The sequence below is a fragment of the Phalacrocorax carbo genome, chromosome Z (assembly GCF_963921805.1).
Source record: "Phalacrocorax carbo chromosome Z, bPhaCar2.1, whole genome shotgun sequence".
Classification (NCBI taxonomy): domain Eukaryota; kingdom Metazoa; phylum Chordata; class Aves; order Suliformes; family Phalacrocoracidae; genus Phalacrocorax; species Phalacrocorax carbo.
The window spans coordinates 68,703,626-68,726,401 of NC_087548.1; the positions used below are offsets into that span (position 1 = coordinate 68,703,626).

The 22,776-nt window shown below is 40.9% G+C and overlaps 1 protein-coding gene across 1 annotated transcript in view; it reads left to right on the forward strand.

Annotated features, from left to right (window-relative positions):
• Window positions 1-22,776, forward strand: part of MTAP (methylthioadenosine phosphorylase) — a 36,268-nt gene that overhangs the window by 10,328 nt on the left and 3,164 nt on the right. The window contains exons 3-7 of the mRNA XM_064437861.1: window positions 1,694-1,752; window positions 4,112-4,279; window positions 12,906-13,008; window positions 16,619-16,858; window positions 18,001-18,123. Of these exons, the coding sequence (XP_064293931.1) occupies window positions 1,694-1,752; window positions 4,112-4,279; window positions 12,906-13,008; window positions 16,619-16,858; window positions 18,001-18,123 (693 nt within the window). The remainder of the gene's footprint in view (window positions 1-1,693; window positions 1,753-4,111; window positions 4,280-12,905; window positions 13,009-16,618; window positions 16,859-18,000; window positions 18,124-22,776) is intronic.

Sequence of the window (22,776 nt, forward strand, 5' to 3'; positions counted from 1 at the left end):
TCTGGTTCAGAAGAGTATGTGTAAAGTAAGGTGAGTAGATTGAACATTTAAATGTCAATGGGTTAATATTAAATGGAAACTTTTAAAAAGAAGGCAGAATACACTACAGTTCTGAAAATAAATATTTTGGAATGTTCCCTTTATTAAGAAAAAAAAAAGTGCTAAATCTGCATCTAGCAGAACTTAAACCTAGGAGACTGAGTAAATTATGGTGCTTTGAAGAGATTTCACGCTAAAAATGACCAAAAAGAACTGTGCAATAGGGAGTAGAAAGTGGTGTTTTTATTAGAAATCGTATCTCTAAAATGCAATTGTATGGGACTCACATCTTACTTTATTCTAGATGTCTGCAAGTTTTCATGTGTAAAACTAAATTATATTTGAAATAATGCAATTAGCATTAAAATACAAATAAAATTGCATAAAGTAGCAGGCAACAGAACATTTCTAAATGCAAATGTGTGAGTCCTTCCAGATACTTGCAAATTTACGATTAGTAAATAAATCATAATTTTGTTAGTAGCTATTTCAGCTTTAAATCCCAGGACAAGGAGGAGAGATTGCCACAGAGTGACTTCCAGCTTACTTACAGTTTCTTCTACACTGCAATAAAAAGAGTGAAATGCATGCAGTTCTGACCTGGGTAGGAGAAGTTGCACATTCTGCACCACTGTTCAGCACAAATGCAGTTTAGCATCTAATTAAACAGAGGCCTTACATTTTTTAACAAAAGGCAAGCTAGAAGCATTGTGTATTTCAGATCCCTGTTCCGTGTATCCCAGGAGCAGACCACAGTCCACAGAGCAGTTAATTTGTTGTAGCGGCTGTTCATGACTTGGTAGCTGCCCCATGTGGGCAATAAGACCATCTCTAAGGCAGGGCACATGTGCTAGCTGGGCATCTAAAAACAAAATGCTCCAGCTTCCTGGCTGGTTGGTTATTCAGGAGGAATGCCTTTTCTCATTGTATAGCTGTGAGAGCAGGGCACGTGCTGTCTGCCGGTCCCTAGGCTGACCAGATGCAACACTACTTCTGCCGCTAGTGTACCAGAAGTTCTCTGTCATATCACAGTTCACTTCCCAAAACGCAGGACTCCCAGCAGCAGGGAAGAGGGATTTTATCAGGAAGGTGGCAGGGAGCGAAGGGTGGGTTGGAGGAGTCTAGAACGTGAGTGTGAGCTAGGGTGGCCATGGTAGAAAGGGGACAGAGAAGATAATGGGGAGTGTTATGGAAAGGGACAGATAAATTGTGATCTTTGTTGGGAGAAGGCTTCTAGTAGGGAATGGCACCTGTTTAGCGAAAAGCAACAGAAGTTTACAGGGGAGAGTAAGACCTGCTAACCAATTTCAAGCCAACATGTACCTGCTTCTTTGTTCATGTTTGTGTAGCACTGTTGAAATACTGTTTCAAAGTGTTTGAAGGTATTACTGTTTCAAACCCTAAAGGGTTGCAATATTAGTACAAACACAGAAAAATTGTGATAATCCTTTCGATGTCAAATTTGTTCTTCCTGTTTCAGACTGTTTTACTAATCTGCTATACCAAATTACAGACTTATTCCAAGCTGAAGATGTCAGACTACAGTGGTAACCAGTATTCCCTTGTATAACTATTCTGCTTATTTTTAAGTAGCAGTTAAGGATTCTAATGTGATTGTCAGGCTGTAACTCATTCTTATTTGCTTGTTTTGCAGCCATCGGATGCTTTGATATTGGGAAAGATTAAAAATGTGGACTGTGTGCTTTTGGCAAGGTAAGTGAGTATTTTAAGCGGTTTTATATTATGTGTCTTAAAGTTCTCTCCAGAGTTTTCCTTTTTACATTAGGTGAACTCAAGTTTTACACTGACCCCATCTTGCTTTGTGTGGCTGCTAGCAAAGTCCAGCAGAAGTCTGGGTTTTTCCATGAACAAATCTGATGCAGCAAGGACTGAGAGTATTGATAATACTGTCTAGGTTAGGAAGGAGAAATCCAGTAGGGGGTGCTGCCCTAGGAGGAACGGCAAACTGCAAGGTTGCCTGGTCTGGCGGTAGGTGGGTTGTGCCTGATAACCTCAGTAATCCATCTGCTCCCTGTGTTTGCAAATTTCTTTTGTGAAACTGGGAAATTGCCTGCTTCCAGATGAACTCTACCTCTGGTACTGCTGCAGACTCTTCCAGATCATTCCTTTTAATTACTGAGTCCTCTGGCTATTACCTTTATGGCTTAGGAGGCTACATTCCATGCAATTCTTCCTCCCTGGATCATTTTTATTCAGACATGTCTTAGTATACTCAGAAGAGACTCTGGAAGCAGGATTGACAAATGAGTGCATAGAAATTTCACACCGATGTAACAGTGGATATCTAGGACCAGTGTGCTACTAGATTAAGAACACTAACACTTCTCAGCATCAGAACAGCATGGGCAGAGCCAGGTGCTGATAAGAGGGTCCATCAGCAGTCGCAGACAAGTCAGGATGATGAATTGAGTCCAGGCAGGAGCAGTAGGAGATGGCGCACGTGACAGGGCTGGAGGCAAGGCCGCAACATGTGTCCAAAGTCCATCCAGAAAACAGGTTTGGGGACAAACTATAGCCATATACTGAAGGCCATCCAGGAGACAGGGCTGGGGACAGGCATACCTGTGACATAGCTCAGGCCAGGAGTAAAGGCTGGGGTCTGAGCTTGGCAGTGGGAGCACCTAGGCTTGTGGGCACTGGGTGTTTGGGTGGGGGCCCAGGGTTAGTCTGACCAGGGCAATTACAACCCAGTGATATACATGGGGCCCTGCTCTTTTCATGCCAGTATTTTTCCATTAAGCTGGTGACTGCTACCATCTCTGCAACTACACTTTTATCTGTGGTTTTACTTTTCTTCTCTTTCATGGAGTTTGGTCGTGTGTTTTATTACACCTGGACAATATTATTCTTATTTTCTTAAATGCTAAGTTGAGGTCTCATAGCTGTGCTGTATCAAGGTAGGCCTTGATCTACAGCTGGCTGAGCAACTTGGCTCCGATTTACCTCCTCACTGGGATTTATGACCACTTACTATACAACCCCCACGAGTTTACTGTTGGGGCTAAAATACCTGCAATTCATTTTGTGTTTTGGGAAAAATAAGAGAGTTGCTCGTGATTGCCAGATTAAAAAAAAAAAAAGGCATGTATATTCTAGAAGATGATTATGACAACAGCTGCAACATTAAACAATAAATCTACATGCCTAGTAGTTTATCAGAAATGCTAATGATGACATGGGGATCCTACCTGACAGTGCATGAGCATGTTGTGTGCAGCTGCCAGTTTCCAGTTGATCAAATTCTTAAGACCTTTTGGTCTCTGTGAAAGAACAGTTGGGAAATTAAGCTCCTCCTTACTTCTTAAGTAGTTTAAAATAATTTTCAAATGTGTTTAATCATTATGTGAGTGATGTACCTCTGTATCAATGACTTATAAGCATAACTCTAAAGCTTATGCTTATAAGGCTAAGTATTTCCTGTAGAGAACAAACATACTGCAACAGTATAAAGTCATTCTTCTAATTTATGAAAGCTGTCAGATTTTAAAAGCAAAGAGAAAAATGTGATGATTCTGCTGTTTTCTTTGGGAAGATGACAGCTTAAAACTGTGTTCTTTCTGTTTTTAATTTCCTGTGGTGTGCTGTTCTTTTCTGGGTAGGAGAATACAAACAGCACTTCTGAGCAGAAAATTTGTAGAGGTTTATATAATCTTACAAATTTGTTGTAGTGTATGAAATATTTAACTTACCACACCTGAGTTTTCAGAATCTGTGAAACTGACTTACAAAATTCAGAGAAAAATGCATGCTTTTTATACTCTTGAAGCTGCTAACGTATATTTGGATTGTATTTTCAAGATTCTTTTCATTGCAGTCTTGAACTTAAAAATTTTACATTTAAAAAGAAACTACATCACTTCTTCTCAAATCAAATACTAAGAGAACCTTAATACAGTTAGGAAAACAAGCTACACTGGAAATAGCAGAACTGATCTGTTCCATTTACAATGTTGTTAGGGAAATTACATTTCCTGGAATTCTCTTTATCGGGGAGAAGGGAGGCAATTTCAGTGTGATTTATTTTACTCTCTTGCAACATATATCTGTGCAGACATGGAAGACATCATACAATTATGCCATCGAACGTCAATTACCGTGCCAATATCTGGGCATTAAAAGAAGAAAATTGTTCGCATGTGTTAGTGACTACTGCCTGTGGCTCATTACAAGAGGAAATACAACCTGGTGATCTTGTCATAATTGACCAGTTCATAGACAGGTAAGTAACATTGTGTTCTTAGTTTTGGGGGAATAAAAAGGGGACAAGTGGGGTTAAACCATATCATAACCTCATAATGTTAAATAAAGTTTTTGTGAAATGGGGCAATAGCCTCACTTCTTATGGCAAAAAGTGAGATTCATACAAGTCGTGATAGGAAACAGGAATGAGATTACAAGAAGTTCGGCTCTAACAGCCATAGAAGAAATACCAGCCTTTGAAGAACAGCCTTGAATGAATGGAAGTATAATTCCTTGGGAAGACTTTTCTGAAGAGATCTACACTCAGATGTGGGGGAGAAACATGGATAAGAGCACAGGCTGTTCTAAGTTTTAAGAAGAATCTGTAATGAGATGGAGAGGTGCAAGAAACTGTAGTAGGAGCCAGGTAGGAAAATGTATACAGTAATAGTGAGGCTCTACAGAAGACAGACAAAATGTAACACAGTGGGAAAAGAGAGGAGGTGGTTTTGAAACAAGGAGAGATGCTAACATTTTTGAATTGCTAAGAATCATAAGGAAGTAAAATTTCTCCATAGATTCTGTATTCCAGTCAGTCCTCCCCTCCTTGATTATCTGATGTTCAGAAAAATTCAAGCAAAGGGGGAGGAAAAAAGTGCTACATTTAATGATCACCAACTGCACCAAATATTTCAAAAATACAGTTACACATTTTAAGAGGTAAATTTATTATTACTACTTACAGGTGTACTATGTCTAGAAGTCATATTGCTGTTCCACCCAATTTTAAGTGTTTGGAATGGTTTACGTGGCCTTTTTGTGCTTTCATGAGGCTGCTGGAAATATTTCATCGCCAACTGAACATGTATACCTAGGTTTGTTCTCTGTAGTGCAGTGCTATTCAAGTTTTGACTTACTGACATGTTTTGTGTAATTGAAATGCTTTTTTTCTTTTAAGAGAGTATCTTTTAAGTACCCTGCAGAAGCAAGCCCTATATAAACTGCTTCCTGTTATACTAGAGTTGATTTATGGGTGGAGAGCAGCTGTACCGCTGACAATGGTTGTCTTTTTTTTTTTTAAGTCAAAAAGTATTTAGGCTGATCACTTTGTTTATACATGTTAAATCATAATCATCCTTATTCTGCCAGTAGTACTTGGAAATGAATAATTTTAGAATGAATATTGATTTATGTAGGAAAGATATTAAACATACTTGGGAACATGGTTTTGATGACTGCGAGTAAAGCACTAGTTATTTTGACAGCATTATCATCTAGCAGGTAGGTGAGGGGACCCTAACTGTGCTGCGCTGTGAATTGCATGCATGGTAAGAAGTAGCCTCTGGCCCAGAGAGCCTGCAGTTTTAAAAAAGAAACAGTTGGAATGATTGCATTTATTATCTGCTATGGATGAGGGGTGGAAGTATGGAGGAACTAACTCATGCACAGGTCAGGCAGAAAGACATTAACAGAGCCAGGAAATGAACCAAGATATGAAATCTGAGACCATCTCTCATCCAAACTGTCATTACCAAAATGAACAATTCATTTTGAAGCTACCTAATCTCTTCCCACAGCTTTAAATTTCCCAGCACTTGCCAGTCTGCGTCATAAATTCTACACTGGAAGGGAAATAATCAGCTTGGTTAAGTTTGGGTTTTAAGAACATGTCCCTTTCAAGAAGAAGGGGAAAAAAAGGTTATAGAACAAATCCGTATATTTATCTGATGTGAAGATGACTGAAAGGACAGGGATCATGTACATTGAAACAAAGAAGGCAAATAGTATCCTGGGCTGCATTAGTACAGCTGTTACCAGCAGGTCGAGGTGATCCACCTTCCCCTCTAGCCAGCACTGGTCAGGCCACACCTGGAGTGCTGTGACGGGTTCCAGCTTCCCCAGTGCAAGAGGAACATGGACATACTGGAGAGGGTCCAGCAAAGAGTCACGATGGTGCTGAAGGGACTGGAGCATCTCTCCTATGTGGAAAGGCTGAGAGATCTGGGGCTGTTCAGCCTGGAGAAAAGAAGACTCAAGGGGGATCTCATCAATCCATATAAATATTGAAGGGAGGGTGCAAAGAGACAGAGCCAGGCCCTTTCCAGTGGTGACCAGTGACAGGACCAGAGGCAGTGGGCACAAACTGAAACACAGGAGGTTCCCTCTGAACAGTAGGGAACACTTTTTTGCTGTGAGGATGACTGAGCACTGGTACAGGTTGCCCAAAGAGGTAGTGGAGTCTACCTGCTTGGAGATATTCAGAAGTCACCTGGACATGGTCCTGGGCAACTAGTTCTAGGTGGCCCTGCTTGAGCAGGGCGTTGGACCAGACAACCTCCACAGGTCCCTTCCAGCCTCAGCCATTCTGTGATTCTGTGATCTGTGTTTTCATTTAGAGTTTGTTCAGATGGTCACCAGTAGTAATGGCATAGCCTGTATATGAGCAGTGTTTCATATGGGCAAGTAAGTTTTCATTTTGATGTAGAAGAATGGGAACTTGTAGGGACTTGTTTCATGGCTCCAGGAAACGAAGAAGCTTCTCAGAAAAGCATGTGAGAATGTATCAGTGTGGAAAACAATATGTAATATGAATTTTTAAAATCATTACTAGTTTGCCCTTTAATTCAGAAAACTGACAAGTCATAATAGTCTGTTTCATTTGACAATTTGATTTCGGTGATAAGTCCTTTTCCCTGATGTCTTTGCCAATGAGTGTTAGACTGCTGGTTCTTTGGACGTAGGGTCTGCATTTTTACCTTTCACAAGGGTGTATCATGTGTAAGAGTGATTGCATTATATATCATAAATCATTGAGAATTATGAATCATTATGGGCTTCTACAGTATGTCAACCAGAAAAGGAAGGTTAAAGAAAGCATACCCCTCAGATGAACAAGAATGGCAACCTAGCATCAACAGGTGAGGAGAAAGCTGAGGTAATCAACAACTTCTTGGACTCAGTCTTGCAGGGGTGAGAAGATAACCTTTCTTCTCATCCCTTGTGAGTCAATGGACCACAAGATGGGGACTGTGGGAGCTGGGGTTAAAGCCCCTCATACTGTAAGGGAAGATCAGGTTTGTTACCACCTGAGGAACCTGAACATACACAAGTCTGTGGGACCTGATGAGATGCATTGCAGAGTCCTGAGGGAATTGGCTGATGTAGTTGCCAAGCCACTCTCCATGATATTTGAAAAGTCGTGGCAGTCAGGTGAAGTCCCTGGGGACTGGAAGAAGGCAAACATTGTGCCCACCTTTAAAAAGGGTAGAAAGGAGGACCCTGGGAGCTACCGTCCTGTCAGCCTCGCATCTGTGCCTGGGAGGATCATAGAACAGATCATCCTAGAAGCTACGCTAAGGCACATGGAGGACAGGGAGGTGACTCAAGACAGCTAGCATGGCTTCCGCAAGGGCAAGTCCTGCCTGACCAACCTAGTGACTTTCTATGATGGAGTGACTACATCAGGGGACAAGGGAAAAGCAACAGGTGTCATCTCTCTGGCCTTTGACATAGTCCTCCACAGCATCCTTCTCTCTAAATTAGAGAGATACGGATTTTATGGGTGGACTGTTCAGTGGATAAGGAATTGGCTGTATGGTCACATCCAGAGCGTAGTGGTCAACAGCTTGATATCCAGATGGAGACTGGTGACAAGTGGTGTCCTTCAGGGGTGCGTACTGGGACCAGTACTGTTTAATGTCTTCATCAATGACATAGTGGGATTGAGTGCACCCTAAGCAAGTTTCCAGATGACACCAAGCTGAGTGGTGCAGCTGACATGCCTGAGGGATGGTATGCCATCCAAAGTGACCTTGACAACCTGGAGAGGTGGGCCTGTAAGAACCTTATGAGGTTCAGGAAAGCCAAGTGTGAAGTCCTGCTCCTGGGCTGGGGCAACCCCCAATATCAATAGAGGGTGGGGGATGAAGGGATTGAGAGCAGCCCTGTGGAGAAGGACTTGGGGGTACTGGTGGATGAAAAGCTGGACATGAGCCAACAATGTGCGCTTGCAGCCCAGAAAGTGAACCATATCCTGGGCTGCATCAGAAGCAGCATGTCCAGCAGGTTGAGGGAGTTGATTCTGTCCCTCTACCCTGCTCTCGTGAGACCCCACCTGGGGAGCTGCATCGAGCCTGCAGCCCTCAGCACAAGAAGGACATGGAACTGTTGGAGCGCATCTAAAGGAGGCCACAAAAATTATTTGAGGGCTGGAGCACCTCTGCTATGAGGACAGGCTGAGAGAGTTGTGGTTGTTCAGCCTGGAGAAGAGAAGGCTGCAGGGAGACTTTACTGCAGCCTTTCAGTACTTGAAGGGGGACTATAGGAAGGAAGAGGACAATCTCTTTAGCAAGGCCTGTTGTGACAGGACAAGGGGTAATGGTTTTAAACTGAAGGAGGGTAGATTTAGACTGGATATAAAGAAAAAATTTTTTACAATAAGTGTGGTGAAACACTGGCACAGGTTGCCCAGAGGTGGTAGATGCCGCATCCCTAGAAACATTCAAGGTCAGGTTGGACGAGGCTCTGAGCCACCTGGTCTGGTTGAAGATGTCCCTGCTCACTGCAGGAGGGTTGGACTAGGTGATCTCCAAGGGTCCTTTCCAACCCAAAGCATTCTATGATTTTATGAAAACAGTGCTGCTGACAGGAAGATACTTTCATGGGGCAAAATAGATTAATTGCCCACCAAAGTCTGGAAAGATGCAGTTTTTCTGCAAAAACTTCTAATGTAAGGTCAGGGTCCTGAAAACAAACTATGTGAGTAGTCTTGGAAATAAAGCACTTGTTAAAGCTGCAAAAACAGTTGATTAATTTTTGTTGAAAGGTAACCTGGGTTCTATATAGTGATTAACCTATGCCAGGCACTACATAGGGAGGAGGCTTGGGTCTAGATGGGAAGGATTTATTCAAGCTGCTGTTAAAATCAGTGCCTTCTAAGTGTTCAGGTACCTTTTGGTATCTCAGTAAGGGAGCACATCATGATTCACCTTTTGGGTATGAAGCAAGAAGAAGGAATAGTGAATGGGAATGGGAGAAGAGCTAGAATTGAGCAGAAAGCTGTAGGCAGCAGTTGTAATTTGCTCCCCTTGGGCATTCACACTGTGGCGTTAATGACAATATCTCAATATATAGAGTTGTTTAGGACTTCTGTCTAATTTAGGGCATAGGTTTAACTTACAGTGAGAAATGCTGAATAGGTGTAACTAGAACTATATACTATTTCCAAACGTTTGAGAGCTTAATTCTGCAGATCATTAGCACTCCTAGTGTTTGATTTCATATATAGAGCCTCTGCTGCTTTCATGCTTATCTATTAGTGTGTGTGTAAACAATAAAAGATACATTTTGTTAAATAAGTACCAAAATATTTCCATGGTGTTCCCTCTATTTCCAAATGCAGAAGTAACCACAGGTACTATTACGGGCTACAACAGTTGTTCACGTCTTTGAAATAAGTGACTGAAAATAAATCTGGAATAATTTTTTTTATTCCTTTGGCTCCTGTTAGTTTATTACAGCACTGTTAGTCACCTGGCTATATCAGACTGATTAGGGGCTTTTTTTTGATGCTTTCTGTTTGGTTTGCTGCTGATGTTTGCTAGGAAAAGAAAAGTAAGAACATAACTACTTAGGTGACTCAACTCAGGCAGGAAGATGCAGAAAATAGCTTCATAAAAGAAATATTGTAACAATTGCCAACTTTATTGTTAGAATTCTGTCACATACACCACTATAATTATTACAGTATTGTTACACTCTTGTAAAATTTTTTATGGGAGAATTTTCTTTCAGTGTCCCTGAAGAGGCCGAGCGTGCTGAGACTGCTTTTTATACAGCAGATGTCAGTGTGAATTTTCATTTGTTCTTTAAATACTAATAGCTTGTTGATAATTCAACGCTACTGGAAGAAAGGGTAAGGTGATGATGCAAGTGGTAGACGACTGTTCATCACAGATGGAAATGATTGGTTTGCTCACTTATTTGAGTTGGATTTTGCTTCCTAGCATTAGTCGTAGTCAGCATTGCCAGAAAAATATAGTGTTACTGTAATAAAATCAAACTGAAGGAGCAAAAGCCATGTTACTGTTTGATTAAAAGTGTGACTATTGTGGCAGGGTGGGGAATACAAACTCTGGGCACACCTTCAGAATTGTAGTACATGTAGCTTTGAATTTGAAAAACCGGTAAGGGCAAGGCAGGCACAGCAAAACTGTACAATAATGTGATTATGCATAAAAACATATGTGCTCCTTTCCTAGGGCAAGAAGTCCCTTTTCTCCTTGTATCACTGTCCACTGTTTGGTACAGAGGCAGCATGAGGGTCTGGTGGGGGTTCTCCTTAGAGCCCTACAGAGGTCAGATGGACAGCAGGAGCTCTGCAGCCCTGGCTCTTAGCTGTTTGCTTGCAGTTACCACCAGTCCAATGCTTTCAGGTGCTTCTTCTGATCTCCCCCAGTAGGGCACCTCTGTACTTTCCCTTCATGCTATCCTTGATCCGTCTGGATTGTGCGCTTCTACTAGAAATAGCATGGCTAGTTTCTAGGCAGGCACTTGGTGACTTCTTCCTGTTCTAATGTAAACAATCCAGTTATTGTATAACATTCAGTCATGCTCTGTTGTTAAGCAGGCTCTCCTTTTGATGAAGGGCATGCAGACTTCTCCGCATTTAAAACGGTGAGATATAAGGAGTAGATTGTCTTTGAAGAATGGCTGTTGAGTTCCTTATTTCTTGTTTCCTGCTGGCTCCATAAGGAGTCTGTCAGGGTAGGTGGGGAAGGTCTTGAAATTCCTGTAATGAGGGGAGCCTTAGGCAGATACTGTCATTTGCTTTCTGGCTCTTTGTGAGAGTAAGGCAAGGAAAGCATCTGTGATTGTGTAACCTTTATTCTCTCTGCAAGGGATACAGTGAAACAATATTGCAGCAGTGAAAATTACATGCTGCTGCCCTATACCTTCAGGCAGGTGAGTGGGACGGATCAGGATGGCCAACTCCTGACTTGTGTCGCAGGGGTGTGGAAAGGAGGAGAGGCTGAAAGACATTCCTCTGTGCCAGCCATGGCTTCATGGATAGCAAGAATCAGAGATTGGTTCAGATCTGCCTTTATTCTCACCTTAAGCCTAGCAACGTACAGACAAATCAGCTGGCCACATATCGAATAGCTGTGGCCTTTGCAGAGTTGCAGCCTTCCGTGCAGAAGAGAAATTGTTGCACTCTGAGTACAAACACGTGTGGACCCTTGCTCAGAGCAGTCATAGGTCTTACCATTGCTACTTATTCTGATGCAGTTTGTATGTATGGCGCTGAACATAGTGGGATTTCTTCATTAGACCACACAGTGATGTGGCCGTTCTCTCCAAAGAACATAGAGTATCTGAAAGTCAGATTAATATTTGTACATATGTGATCTTTCCTCAGGGCTTTCCTGAGTGAAAGGGCTTGACTAACAACATCTGAAATGCTATAATGCAGGAAATAGATTATGACTTTTCCCATTTCCTCCAATTCTAAATAATTCATTAGCAGACACTGAAAAAAGTGTGTAAAATCAGATACACGCTAATTGTAGCTCTTCAGTATCCCATAAAGGAAAAATTAATATTAGTGTTTCAACTGATTTTAACAGCTTTATCCCATTTTGCGTATGTTTTTAATTTGCTGATCTCTTTTCCTATTTTATAATCTCATCCTTAAGGCTACCCTATCAGTTCTCTTTTTCTTCAAATCTACTCTAACATGTAGCTTCTGTTTAAGACCTTCTTTTAAATATTTGCTGGTGACTTGGGTGGGGAACTGTTGTGAGCAGTACTGCCAGCAGAAATTTTGTTATTTTTAACTGTGGATTGAATTTGGCTGTTGCCTCACTTTTCTCCTATAAAGTACAGTATGTGACACACTGGGGGGAAGAAGGGAGTGTCTCCATTGTATTCCAGAGGGTTTTCGCCATCCAGTTGGCTGAATTAGCTTGAGGTAACAGTTCCAGTAGTTGTCAAAATGTCATACTGGATGGTAATTTCTGCAGCATGTTTGACCATTTCCATGCAAGGAAACAATTTCTCAGTTGAAAGAAGGGAGAAGAGGGATTCTTCTACTTGTAAGATGCCAAAGCATGTGTGTAATCTTTCTGAGAATATGAAGACATTCTGTTCCAGAGTTCTTCTGGTTTGATTCACACCTCTTTTATTCAGGAAGCTGTTCCTATAAATTATCATCCTTTCAGTGTAGGAATATGATGATATGAACAAGCTCTATTTTGACTAGTTTTGTGGTAATTCAGACTTGATTCCTTCCCTTCCTGAAAGCTCACTGTGCTCTTTTTTTCAGAGATTACTTGCCTGGCTATTAAATTTAGCTGATTTCTTTTGGGTACAATCGCAGCATAATATGGCTGTTTGTGTCATTTAGGAAAAAATCATCATTTCAGCATCTTGTTAACAATAGATTTTCTTTGATTAATTGACAGTGCACTACTGGAGTAACAGTTTTATGCTCTTGAGCTCAATTCTTTTGCTCAAGAGAGGCAAAACAGGATTACAGGTGGTCGTTAATATCGTACTGATATTTTTTGTTCCCTCCCATGAATGCTATGTTTTTTGGATTTGTGTAAATTTCTTGCTTTCTCTTTTCTCCCTGTTCTGCTTTCTGAGCATGTTTTCTGCTTTTCTAGGACAACTAGAAGACATTGTACTTTATATGATGGGCAGCATTCCGCTCTTTCAGGAGTATGTCATATTCCAATGGCAGAGCCGTTCTGCACCAAAACCAGAGAGGTTAGTAAATTCTGTAACAGTATTTAGAAATGTTAGATTTATGATATAGTGATCTAATTCCCCAACATTGGACAGTTAAGATTCAGCTGGACACGGTGCTCTGCCATCTTGTCTAGACTGTGCTTTTGCCAAGAAAGGTTGGACCAGATGATCCCTGACGTCCCTTCTAACCTGGTATTCTGTGATTCTATCATTCTATGAATCATGCATTCTTAGGATATGGAGGGAATTTGCACCTCTTTATTCCTGTTTCTCAGACACATCATTGTATTAAGGAAAAATGGAACATTTGTAAGGCATGGAAAGTAAAAGATCTTGTGTCTGTAGGAGGTGTCTTCCTAAGGGAGGTATGCAGAAGGTGACAGCTGGCAACCTAGATTTCCCCAGGGTCTTAATAACAGGACAAAGGTTACAAGAGAGCAACAAAGTGGACAAAGCAGGAACATAAAATTAGGAATTAGGTTTTCTTTGTTGTTCTGAATAAAACTGCAGCTTTGGTAGAGGCAGTCTACATACTTAACACAAAGAACTAAATAAACAGTACTTTAGCATTCACAGAAGTTACAATATTGCATTTGTGCTTCTGTGCCTTGTAGCAGTGGATGGTCATTAAGAGTCAAGGCTTAGTTAAACAAGCCAAATTACAGTAGCCTTTTATCCTTAACTGTTGCTCTTAGTTTTGTTGCTTCAAGATTTTCAGGCTTCAAAACGCTCTAGACTAAGCAGTGTGAAACACTGCTTTGTTTTTCAACACCTTTATAAGCTTCTGGAAGAAGCATATCTGTGATTAAATATACCATCTTAGTGTATTCTTAGATCTGAGGAAAAGGGAAGGTGAAGATTGAACTGAGTATTTTACCCTGTTTTGGAACACTCTGATCAGAAGCTGCAAGGAGGTGTATTCTCCAGGGGCACAGGAATGCTTACAGAATCAGTCATATCCATTTAAGAGGCTTGTTCTCTCTGCAGTCAGTTACTGCACTGAGCAGGACAAAGCTGAATTGTGAAGCAGGTGGCCCAATCTGTACCCAGAGCATGTACAAATATTTGTACTACTGAGCTATTCTGGTCTTGTCACCAGTTCACTTCAGCGTCATTAAAGGATATTTTTGTTAATTGGCCAGACACAGTGTGGTTTCAAGATATCCACCAGCAGGTCCACAGCACTGTTAGTAGAACAATGCTTCAGTGCACTAGGAATCAAGGTGTTTTGCAATGATGTAAAGACATTTTAAATCCCAAGAGGAAACAAACCACTACATATTATACATGTGCATGCTTTTGCCCTTCTTCCACTGAGCAGCAAATTATGCAAAATACTTTGCATTTTTCATGCAAAAAGAGCCTAGCCACATGATCTTACCAAAGATTAGTTGGCATACAGCTGCTTACTGACTGTGAGCATGATGTCATGTCACAACAGATAAAAGGAGTTTACTGAGAGCTAACTCTACAGTTTCTGAAACTGATTAAAAACAGTGCTATTACTGAAGTGATTGGCGGTACTGCACACTATGCCTCTTTCTCATTTTTTTGAAAAAGGTAAATAGATATGCGGTTGCAGGAAATGTACACCAAGGCTAGTTTTCATTCAATTGTTAAATAGCTAGAGACAATGTTCTTTGGCTATTATATTTTTTGAAAAGCCAACAGAGAAATGCTCCTTTTCAAACAGAAAAAAAAATTTAGGTACTTCCCAATCTCACATGTGATCATTATCTCATTAGCCTATGTGTTCTAATCAGCCTAACAGATGTTTTAAAGAACACGTGGTTTTGAGTACTTAGCAAGGCTGAAAAGGGATGCTTTTGCTTCACTTGAAAATACAGCTTAGAAGTGGCATAAACTTTTTTCCTGGAACTATCCCTGACAGTTGTTGGGATCATTTTAGCCCAATTCATCCAAATTCAAGGGAATTTCATAGATAAATGAAATAATAATAAAGCCAAAACTATTAATGTAATAAACCAATTAAGGAATTTTGCATGAAAACTTTATATTATATTACATTTTTGCAAATACATGAAAATACTGTTTTATTTGGTTTATACACTGTAAATTAAATAAGAATCTGAAAGGAGTTTATCTTTTTTCCAACTGCAAATTTTGAATAACATTGGGAACCTTGGTTATTACTGCTTTCAGAAACTGGGGCTCACTGCAACATCTTATAGGGAGTAAAGTTGAAACTTTAGAGCTTTTCAGGGAAATACTGCTTAACTGTGATTTAAGTCATCACCATTGAAGTTGTCTGATTTATTAACAAAATGTAATTAACTGGCAATAAGTGAATCACATATTCAGAATATCAGCATTAAACCACAGTATTAGACGTGATTAATATTAGATTAACTTACAGCATGTTAATAAACACCTACAATTTTCTAAATATCCTTCTATGACTAATCCCCAGAAGCTCTGCTTTACCCTGTGTGCATATTCACACAGTTGCATGCACAAATACTCTTCCCCAGCATATGTGGATTACACACACACCTACCCTCTTCTGTGGGTGCAGGTTTACCTGTTTACACACATCTGTAGTGGGAGATGTGGGTGATCCAGCTTTGTGTGTACTGGTGCTACTCCACAGAATCCACTGATGTACATGTCAGTGAGGCGGTACCCCACAAGGTCATATAGCACACTCCAGGTATCGCTGTTTGTTGCACCCATGTATGGCAGGTCGACTGTCCAGCCTGAGTGCAGGCTTCTCACAGCATTTTGCAGTGAGGCTGCTCCACTTGGCCAGCATGAAGTTTATGATGCTGACAAGGCAGTTTCTAGTGGTGTCAGACTAGGTTTTCACTGCCGCTGTTTTGCAAAGGTCTCTCCTGTCCTGTCACAATTTTTCATGCTACTTTTCTTTTCACTTTTCTGTTGGTGGTCATTTTAAACAGATGTCATCATATTTACTTTCCCCTTCCTACTCAGGACATTTATGGTGTCCTAGTCCCATTTACATATGCTGGTACTCTCTTATCCCTACTGTATCACCTGGTGTTACCCAGGCCATTTACCAAGAGAGAAAATCATGATGATTCTGCCATATACAAGATCCTAGTTCGAACTGTAAAGGCTAATGTGAAGTACATAGTATATGTAAAGTGTACAGCTCAGTCACTGACATGGGGAAATGAGGTAATAATTCCTCTACAGATTCCCAGGGTACTCTTTGAAATATATGCTTGTAAAGTTTTACTTCAAAAAGTAAATTTTCTTTTACTGTTCTCAATGGCTCAGCTGCACCATGCGGTAATCTAGTGCTCCGTGGAGTGTTTTCACCATTCTGTTCTTAACATAAGCACAGGCTAAATATCATGCAAAAATTCCTGTTTTCCAAACTTCTTGGTCTGCACTGAAAACAGTAATCCAACTGATACTAACAAAATCAGATGAGTTCAGGATCATTCCTGTTAGTAGGACTATTAATTTCTCTTGCTGGATTTTAAAATTGAAACTGATCCTTAGTTTTGGACAGCTGTAGCCATATGAAGTTTGACTGCTTTGTATAAAACTGATTTCTTTTGTACGTAAGTTTTTTGATGGTATGCAAAAGCCAGGCACTAGAGGAATTATTTCCTTTTCCTGATATTGGCATGTTTTGCAGGTTCTTATTGAGACTGCCAAGAAGCTTGGGCTCCAGTGTCATTCCAAGGGGACAATGATCACAATCGAAGGTCCACGTTTCAGTTCTCGAGCAGAAAGCTTGATGTTTCGCAGCTGGGGAGCTGATGTTATCAACATGACCACAGTGCCTGAAGTGATTCTTGCGAAAGAAGCTGGAATGAGTTATGCTAGTATTGCCATGGCAACAGATTACGACTGCTGGAAGGAACATGAAGAAGCAGTGAGTGAAACTTTTTCCTCTGGATCTTGTCCTGAGGGGTCTGGATGAAAACCTGTAGGTTTTGATAAGAGATGATGTACGGAATGCTCTGGTTTTGGCTGGGATAGAGTTAATTTTCCTTACAGTCACAAGTATGGGGCTATGTTTTGGATTTGTGGTGGAAATAGTGCTGATAACACAGGGATGTTATCATTCCTGCTGAGCAGGGCTTACACAGAGTCAAGGCCTTTTCTGCCCCTCACCCCACCCCACCAGTGAGTAGGCTGGGGTGCAAAAGAAGTTGGGAGGGGACACAGCAGAGACAGCTGACCCCAACTGACGCCGGGAATATTCCACACCATATGATGTCATGCTCAGCATATAAAGCTGGGGGAAGAAGGAGGGGAGGGAGGGACGTTTGGGGTGATTATATTTTTTTTTTTCCCCAAGTAACCATTACATATGATGGAGCCCTGCTTTCCTGGAGATGGCTGAACACCTGCCTGCCCATGGGAAGACAGTGAATGAATTTCTGTTCTGCTTTGTTTGTGCCTGCAGCTTTTGCTTTACCTGTTAAACTGTCTTTATCTCAACCCAATGAGTTTTCCCTCATTTCCCTTTTACCCTTCCAATTCTCTCCCCCTCCCCACCAGGTGGGAGCGAGCAAGTGGCTGTGTGGTTCTTAGTTGTCACCTGGGTTTAAACTGCAACACTGAACTAAATCTGTTCTCACATCAGTATCACTGAGTTATTCTGGATGAACAATAGTGAAAGTAAGAACAGAATAAATTGTTGCTACTTCATTCATTTTCATAAACTTGCCTCACTATTAGGAAGCCTTTTGTCTCCTCTTGTCTGAATCAGGGGGTCTGTGTGTGTGAAGCTCGTGAGCTTTGTGTATGAGCTTGTCTTTCCGTAACTGGTCTGGTGTTTTTTCTTTTGCAGCTCTGTGCAAAACGATGTATCTGATTTAGTTCTCCTACTCGTGTAAAATATAATCATACACACACTCACAGAGGAAAGTTTGTAAGGCTAAAAGGGTTGTGGCATTTTAAGGCTTCACCTTTTTACTTAGAGTTGTATGAGTTAAATGAATTTATTTGGGTATTTAAAATCTGTGCATCAAAATTGAGAGACACCACTCAGTTTCATTTTATTTCTAGGTTTCAGTGGATAAAGTTTTAAAGACACTGAAAGAGAATGCAAATAAGGCTACTAGCATACTCCTTACTGCTATACCTCAGATAGGTTCCATGGAATGGACCGACACCCTGCACACCCTGAAAGTAAGTATGCGCATGAGGCTGATGAGTACTAGAGAAAGCGTATGCGTGTGTACACATAATATAGGTATACGCTGCAAGATGTTTCTGCTTAAATCATAACTTCTTAGACTACGTGCTTAAGCAAAACATCCATTCAAGATAGGCAACAAATTTGTTAAGGCTCTCACAAGCTTAATTGCAAAGATCTAGCTTCAGTTTTACAAGAAGTATTACAAAAGGTAAAAAAATTAAGGACATCTGTATGTGGTTGATGAAGTGTTATCCTTGATAGCACAGGTAAGATACAAATCTATGTGAGTATCCAAATGAAAAATCTGTACCTCCTACTCAGCTTTGGCTTAGATCCTAGAATAACGGAGAGCCAAGCAGAGAAGACTGAACCAAACCAAGAACATTGTGCTCTCTTAATATGTAGAAGCAGAGGAGTCTGTTACAAGATACGGGTAATAACCAGTTTCAAATTATTAGAACTGTGTACTCCCACAGGTTACAGATCTACGGTGCATGGGGAAAAAAAAAGGAAAATAATATTTCAAAATATATCGGTGACAGAATTTTTAAGCAGAATTTTTTTAGACAAGAGTTTACTTGTTTTACATCACCTTTATTTCACAGGCATACTTAAGATTCATTTCTGGTTGTAGCATAGAGGGAAATAACAATGTTAAAATAGTTTGGATGTCTATCCAACTTCTCAACAAGCTTTTTGTGACAGCTAGCCACTTCCAAGAGTACAAGAGCATGAAGTGCAAGAGCAACTGAGGATTACACTGAGATGGTGTGGGAGACAGGGCAAGAGAACTGGAATGTGAAAGACAGAGCAGACAGAAGGGGGCCACAAGGATCTCTGTTAGGGGAAGCAGCAGCACTCTGAGGAGGAAGTCCACTGAGGAAACTTTTGAGAGAGTCCAGTCTCTGATGACTCTCTCCACTGTAGGTTCATTCTTTCTCTTTTCTGAAAATCACTGTGTTGACTGAAATTTGAATGGGTAAAAAAGATGAACACAGACATAAGTCTTACCTTCATATACCTGAAAGTGTGTCCCTGAAATGCAACTATAAATACAACTATATGTGCTGTAAAAATCTTCTATGTCTTTTGGGATCAAATTTTCAGTTTTATTTCCAATATGGTTCACTTGTCAGTGACTCTTATCTCTAGTTTAGTCAGTGTCCTAAAGGAAACACATATTAAGCAAAATTCTCCCCAGATACTTTTCAGCATACTTGACCAGGTCAGGGTCATGGAATTCCAACACAAATCCTCAAAATTAGTCTTTTAATGATTCTTCACCAGAAAAACTACTTTTTGTTAGGAGGCCTTGGATTATGTTTATGACTCTTCCTCACCCAGTTATCTGAAACAGCTATTTAATGTCCCCTCTGTGTATTTGTGAGAGGTAACTGACTTTTCCCTTTGCAGTCCTTAGGAAGTTGTGTCACGGGTGGATAAGGGAGACAACAGAATCAGTATTCCTTCTCCCCTCTAATCCACAGAAAACATTTTCAGAGGACTGGGTCATACTTTTTGTTTAATACAGATGCCTAGCTATGCAAAAAAACTCAGAGTTTGAACAAACAATCTAAAAAATGTGCTAGATAATTCCTCAGTTACTTTGATCGTGCTGGCATGCAAGGAAATTTCCCGTGTATACACTGCTTAGGTACTGAGGATCTGCCTTCAATTCTGGTAGGTGTACTTCAGTAAGCAGTGCCTTGTTGCTTTCACTTGCATAATTTTCTTGATTCTTTATCGTGATTGAAAGAGCAGGTGACTAGAAAGAGCTGGCACTAAGTTTGCAAGGTTCCCCTTTAATGAACACCAACCCTTCTTTCAGTTAATTGTCAGCTGTTTAAAACACTGATTCCAGTGCTACCTCCAGCTCAGTCATCCCTGAACTACTGTTCGCTGAAAAAAGAAACTGTGATGCACCAGAGGAAGGGTCATGACATTTTAATGTAGTTTCTTACACTGTTTCTCTTAAGTATCTGCTACCACCTGGTATCAGTGATGAATACTGGGATAGTTGCACTTGGGCTTGGCAATTCTCATGTGTTTATGCTCTTTGCTGATAGTGGCATGGTTTGAGTGATAATATACTGAGAAACGGAGTTGATCTGAGGGCATTAGAAGAACTGGAAACGGGAACTAGGTATTGGCAGTGGGGCTTGGGATTTTATGTCAGGAGAGTAGGGAGTCACAATTGTTTCTGATTTAACACAACTGAGTACTTTGGAAAAGTGACAGGAAAGTCTGAGGCTTTGGAGGCTGCCTCTGATTTTACTTAGGAAGGGCAGGAAAGGCTAAAAAACCTTCTGTTTGACGCATTAAATGGTCATAAAGTAGATGAAGGATTGGTCCTACGCTTCTGTGTTAGTGAATAAGAAGAGGGGCAATTATGCAATACAGCAAAAAGCTATGTATGTGCGTGCCTCAGTAGTATAGCTGAACCATAAAGAGTTTAAAAAAAGCTATTCTCTTTGTAGATGTGAAGTCGTCTTCTGTATATTTTACTTCGGGAATTTTGGAGGTCAGATGATGGGTTTTTTTGAACTTATCTTTTTCAGCAGCACTTTTTCCCAGAGCTTGAGGGCACCGCCTCTTGCCTGCCCTGTGGTAATGCAGTAAGAAACACAGACAAGGGAGGAGCTGAGCAAAAGTGCCACTGGTACTCTGTTATCAGTGATGGTGTAAAGCTGTGCCAGCCTATGGCCAGGCCTCAGCTGCACATCTCAAATGGTCATTTGCCAGTCTCTCTTTCTAGTGTTGGGGAAGCATGTGGAAAACATAAAGCTCTACATGGACATGACTTTTTCCCTTCTGAGCTCTGTAATCTGGCTGCTATGACTGGAGGAACTTCACCAGGCAGGAGAAAATATGCTGCCAGTCTCTTTGCCCAGCGTCCCTTACCTGTACCCCTCCCATGGAGGTATGCATCCCCCACATATGTGGGGTGTCAGCTCTGAATTTCACTGTAGTCTTTGGGAAACCATGAAGTGTTGAAGCAAGAATGTCCAGGGACTGTTTTTCTGCTAAACAATAGGCTGCCTGCCATCTGTTCCTTTTTGTGTGGCTTTTCATCCATGATACACTAGTGAGTTTAAGTGTAGTTTGAAAGTTACTATTTTTTAACTGCATGAGTTGTCTTTAGGCCAGTATTTCCTGGCTCTGCTGCTGTAAAAAGAGATAATTTTGTAAGCTCAGGGTACATGAGCTTGGAAAAAAATTTGGAGCAAACTTTTCTGCAGGCACAGCATCTTCTACAGCATGTCATTTTGAGGCACAGCCAGGGGACAAAGCCGTTTTTCAGAACAGGGCATGACAACGTATTTTTGTCATGGATCAGAAAACATAGGTGATGCTATTGATCACAGTGGTCCAAGTGATTTCAGGCTGCTGTCAGGGAAATTTCTGGATGATGGGTGATGTACAGCTGAATCTGCTGTTCACTGAGAAGAGTTGTGTAGCAAGGTGATAATCACTGGCAGTTGCTGTAATGCTCATGAAATAGTGGCATCCAGCATCCTTTTGGGAGCGAGGAAGGCAACTAGCAGAGTACTGATGCTGGAGGTGAGCATACTTGGGTTTAACTAGTGAACTAGTAGGTGTCATCTTATGGGAGGCAGCTCTGAAGGGGCAAGGAACTCCAGAAAGCTGGCAGGTCTTCAAAGGCCTTCTCCGAGCACAGGAGTGATCCACAGAATAAACTGGGAGACTGACTTGGCTAAACAGGAAGTAGAGCTCCAGTGCAGAAATGCAGCATTCAAGGGTTGGAAGCAGGGACAAGCCTCAAAGAAGGAATCCAGAAGCAAGAGCAGGCATGTAGGGGTGGTTTCAGGAAAAACAAGTCTTGCCTATAGCTGATGCTTGGAAGGGACATCAAAGGCAACAAGAACTTCAGCCACTGCACCGATATCAAAGGCTGATCAAGTAAAATGTGCGCTCATTGCTGAATTAAGTAAATAAATTAGGGATATCAGACAATTTCAAAGGGGAACAAATATAGTAGATTCTTTTTTATCTATTAGGAGAAGTATTGGTGAGAGAGGAAAGACTGTCTTGTTAAAAATAATTTTAACTCATAACAACTGGGAATTGAGCTCTATAGCTTTATTACAGTTAGGTTCAATCACATGAAGATCAGGAGAGAATCTGTACTGGAATGGTAAAAGGAGTGTCATGTTAGAACTGATTTTTCATCCAGCATAGGTGTAAGAAAATCAGCTTGTGGTAAGGTGTCGGTGAATGCTCTGCAGATAAATTTCTTGACTCTGTGAGAAGACCTGCTGATATTACCTGCCTTTTTTGAGTTTCTGTACTAGCCTGTGTGAAAGATTTGTCAGACTTCTGGCACAAGGACTGGTGTTGCACTTCAATAAGAGAGCTGTGGTTAGTGAATACTGTGGAATAGTTTAGACTGAGTAAGGTACCTGTAGGTATGTTTCATCATTGACATACTTGTATGTGTTTGGTAGCTAACAAGTTGAAGGACTAAAAGTTAACATATTTCCATCATTTTTTCTAGTCTATTACAAACTGAAGCTGGTATTCGTAACTTATGTGTGTAGAGATCTGATCTTGTAAATATTCGTAATTATGTTTTTCAAAAAATATCTCAGTGAAATCAGCAATCGTACTTATGTGACTAGAGT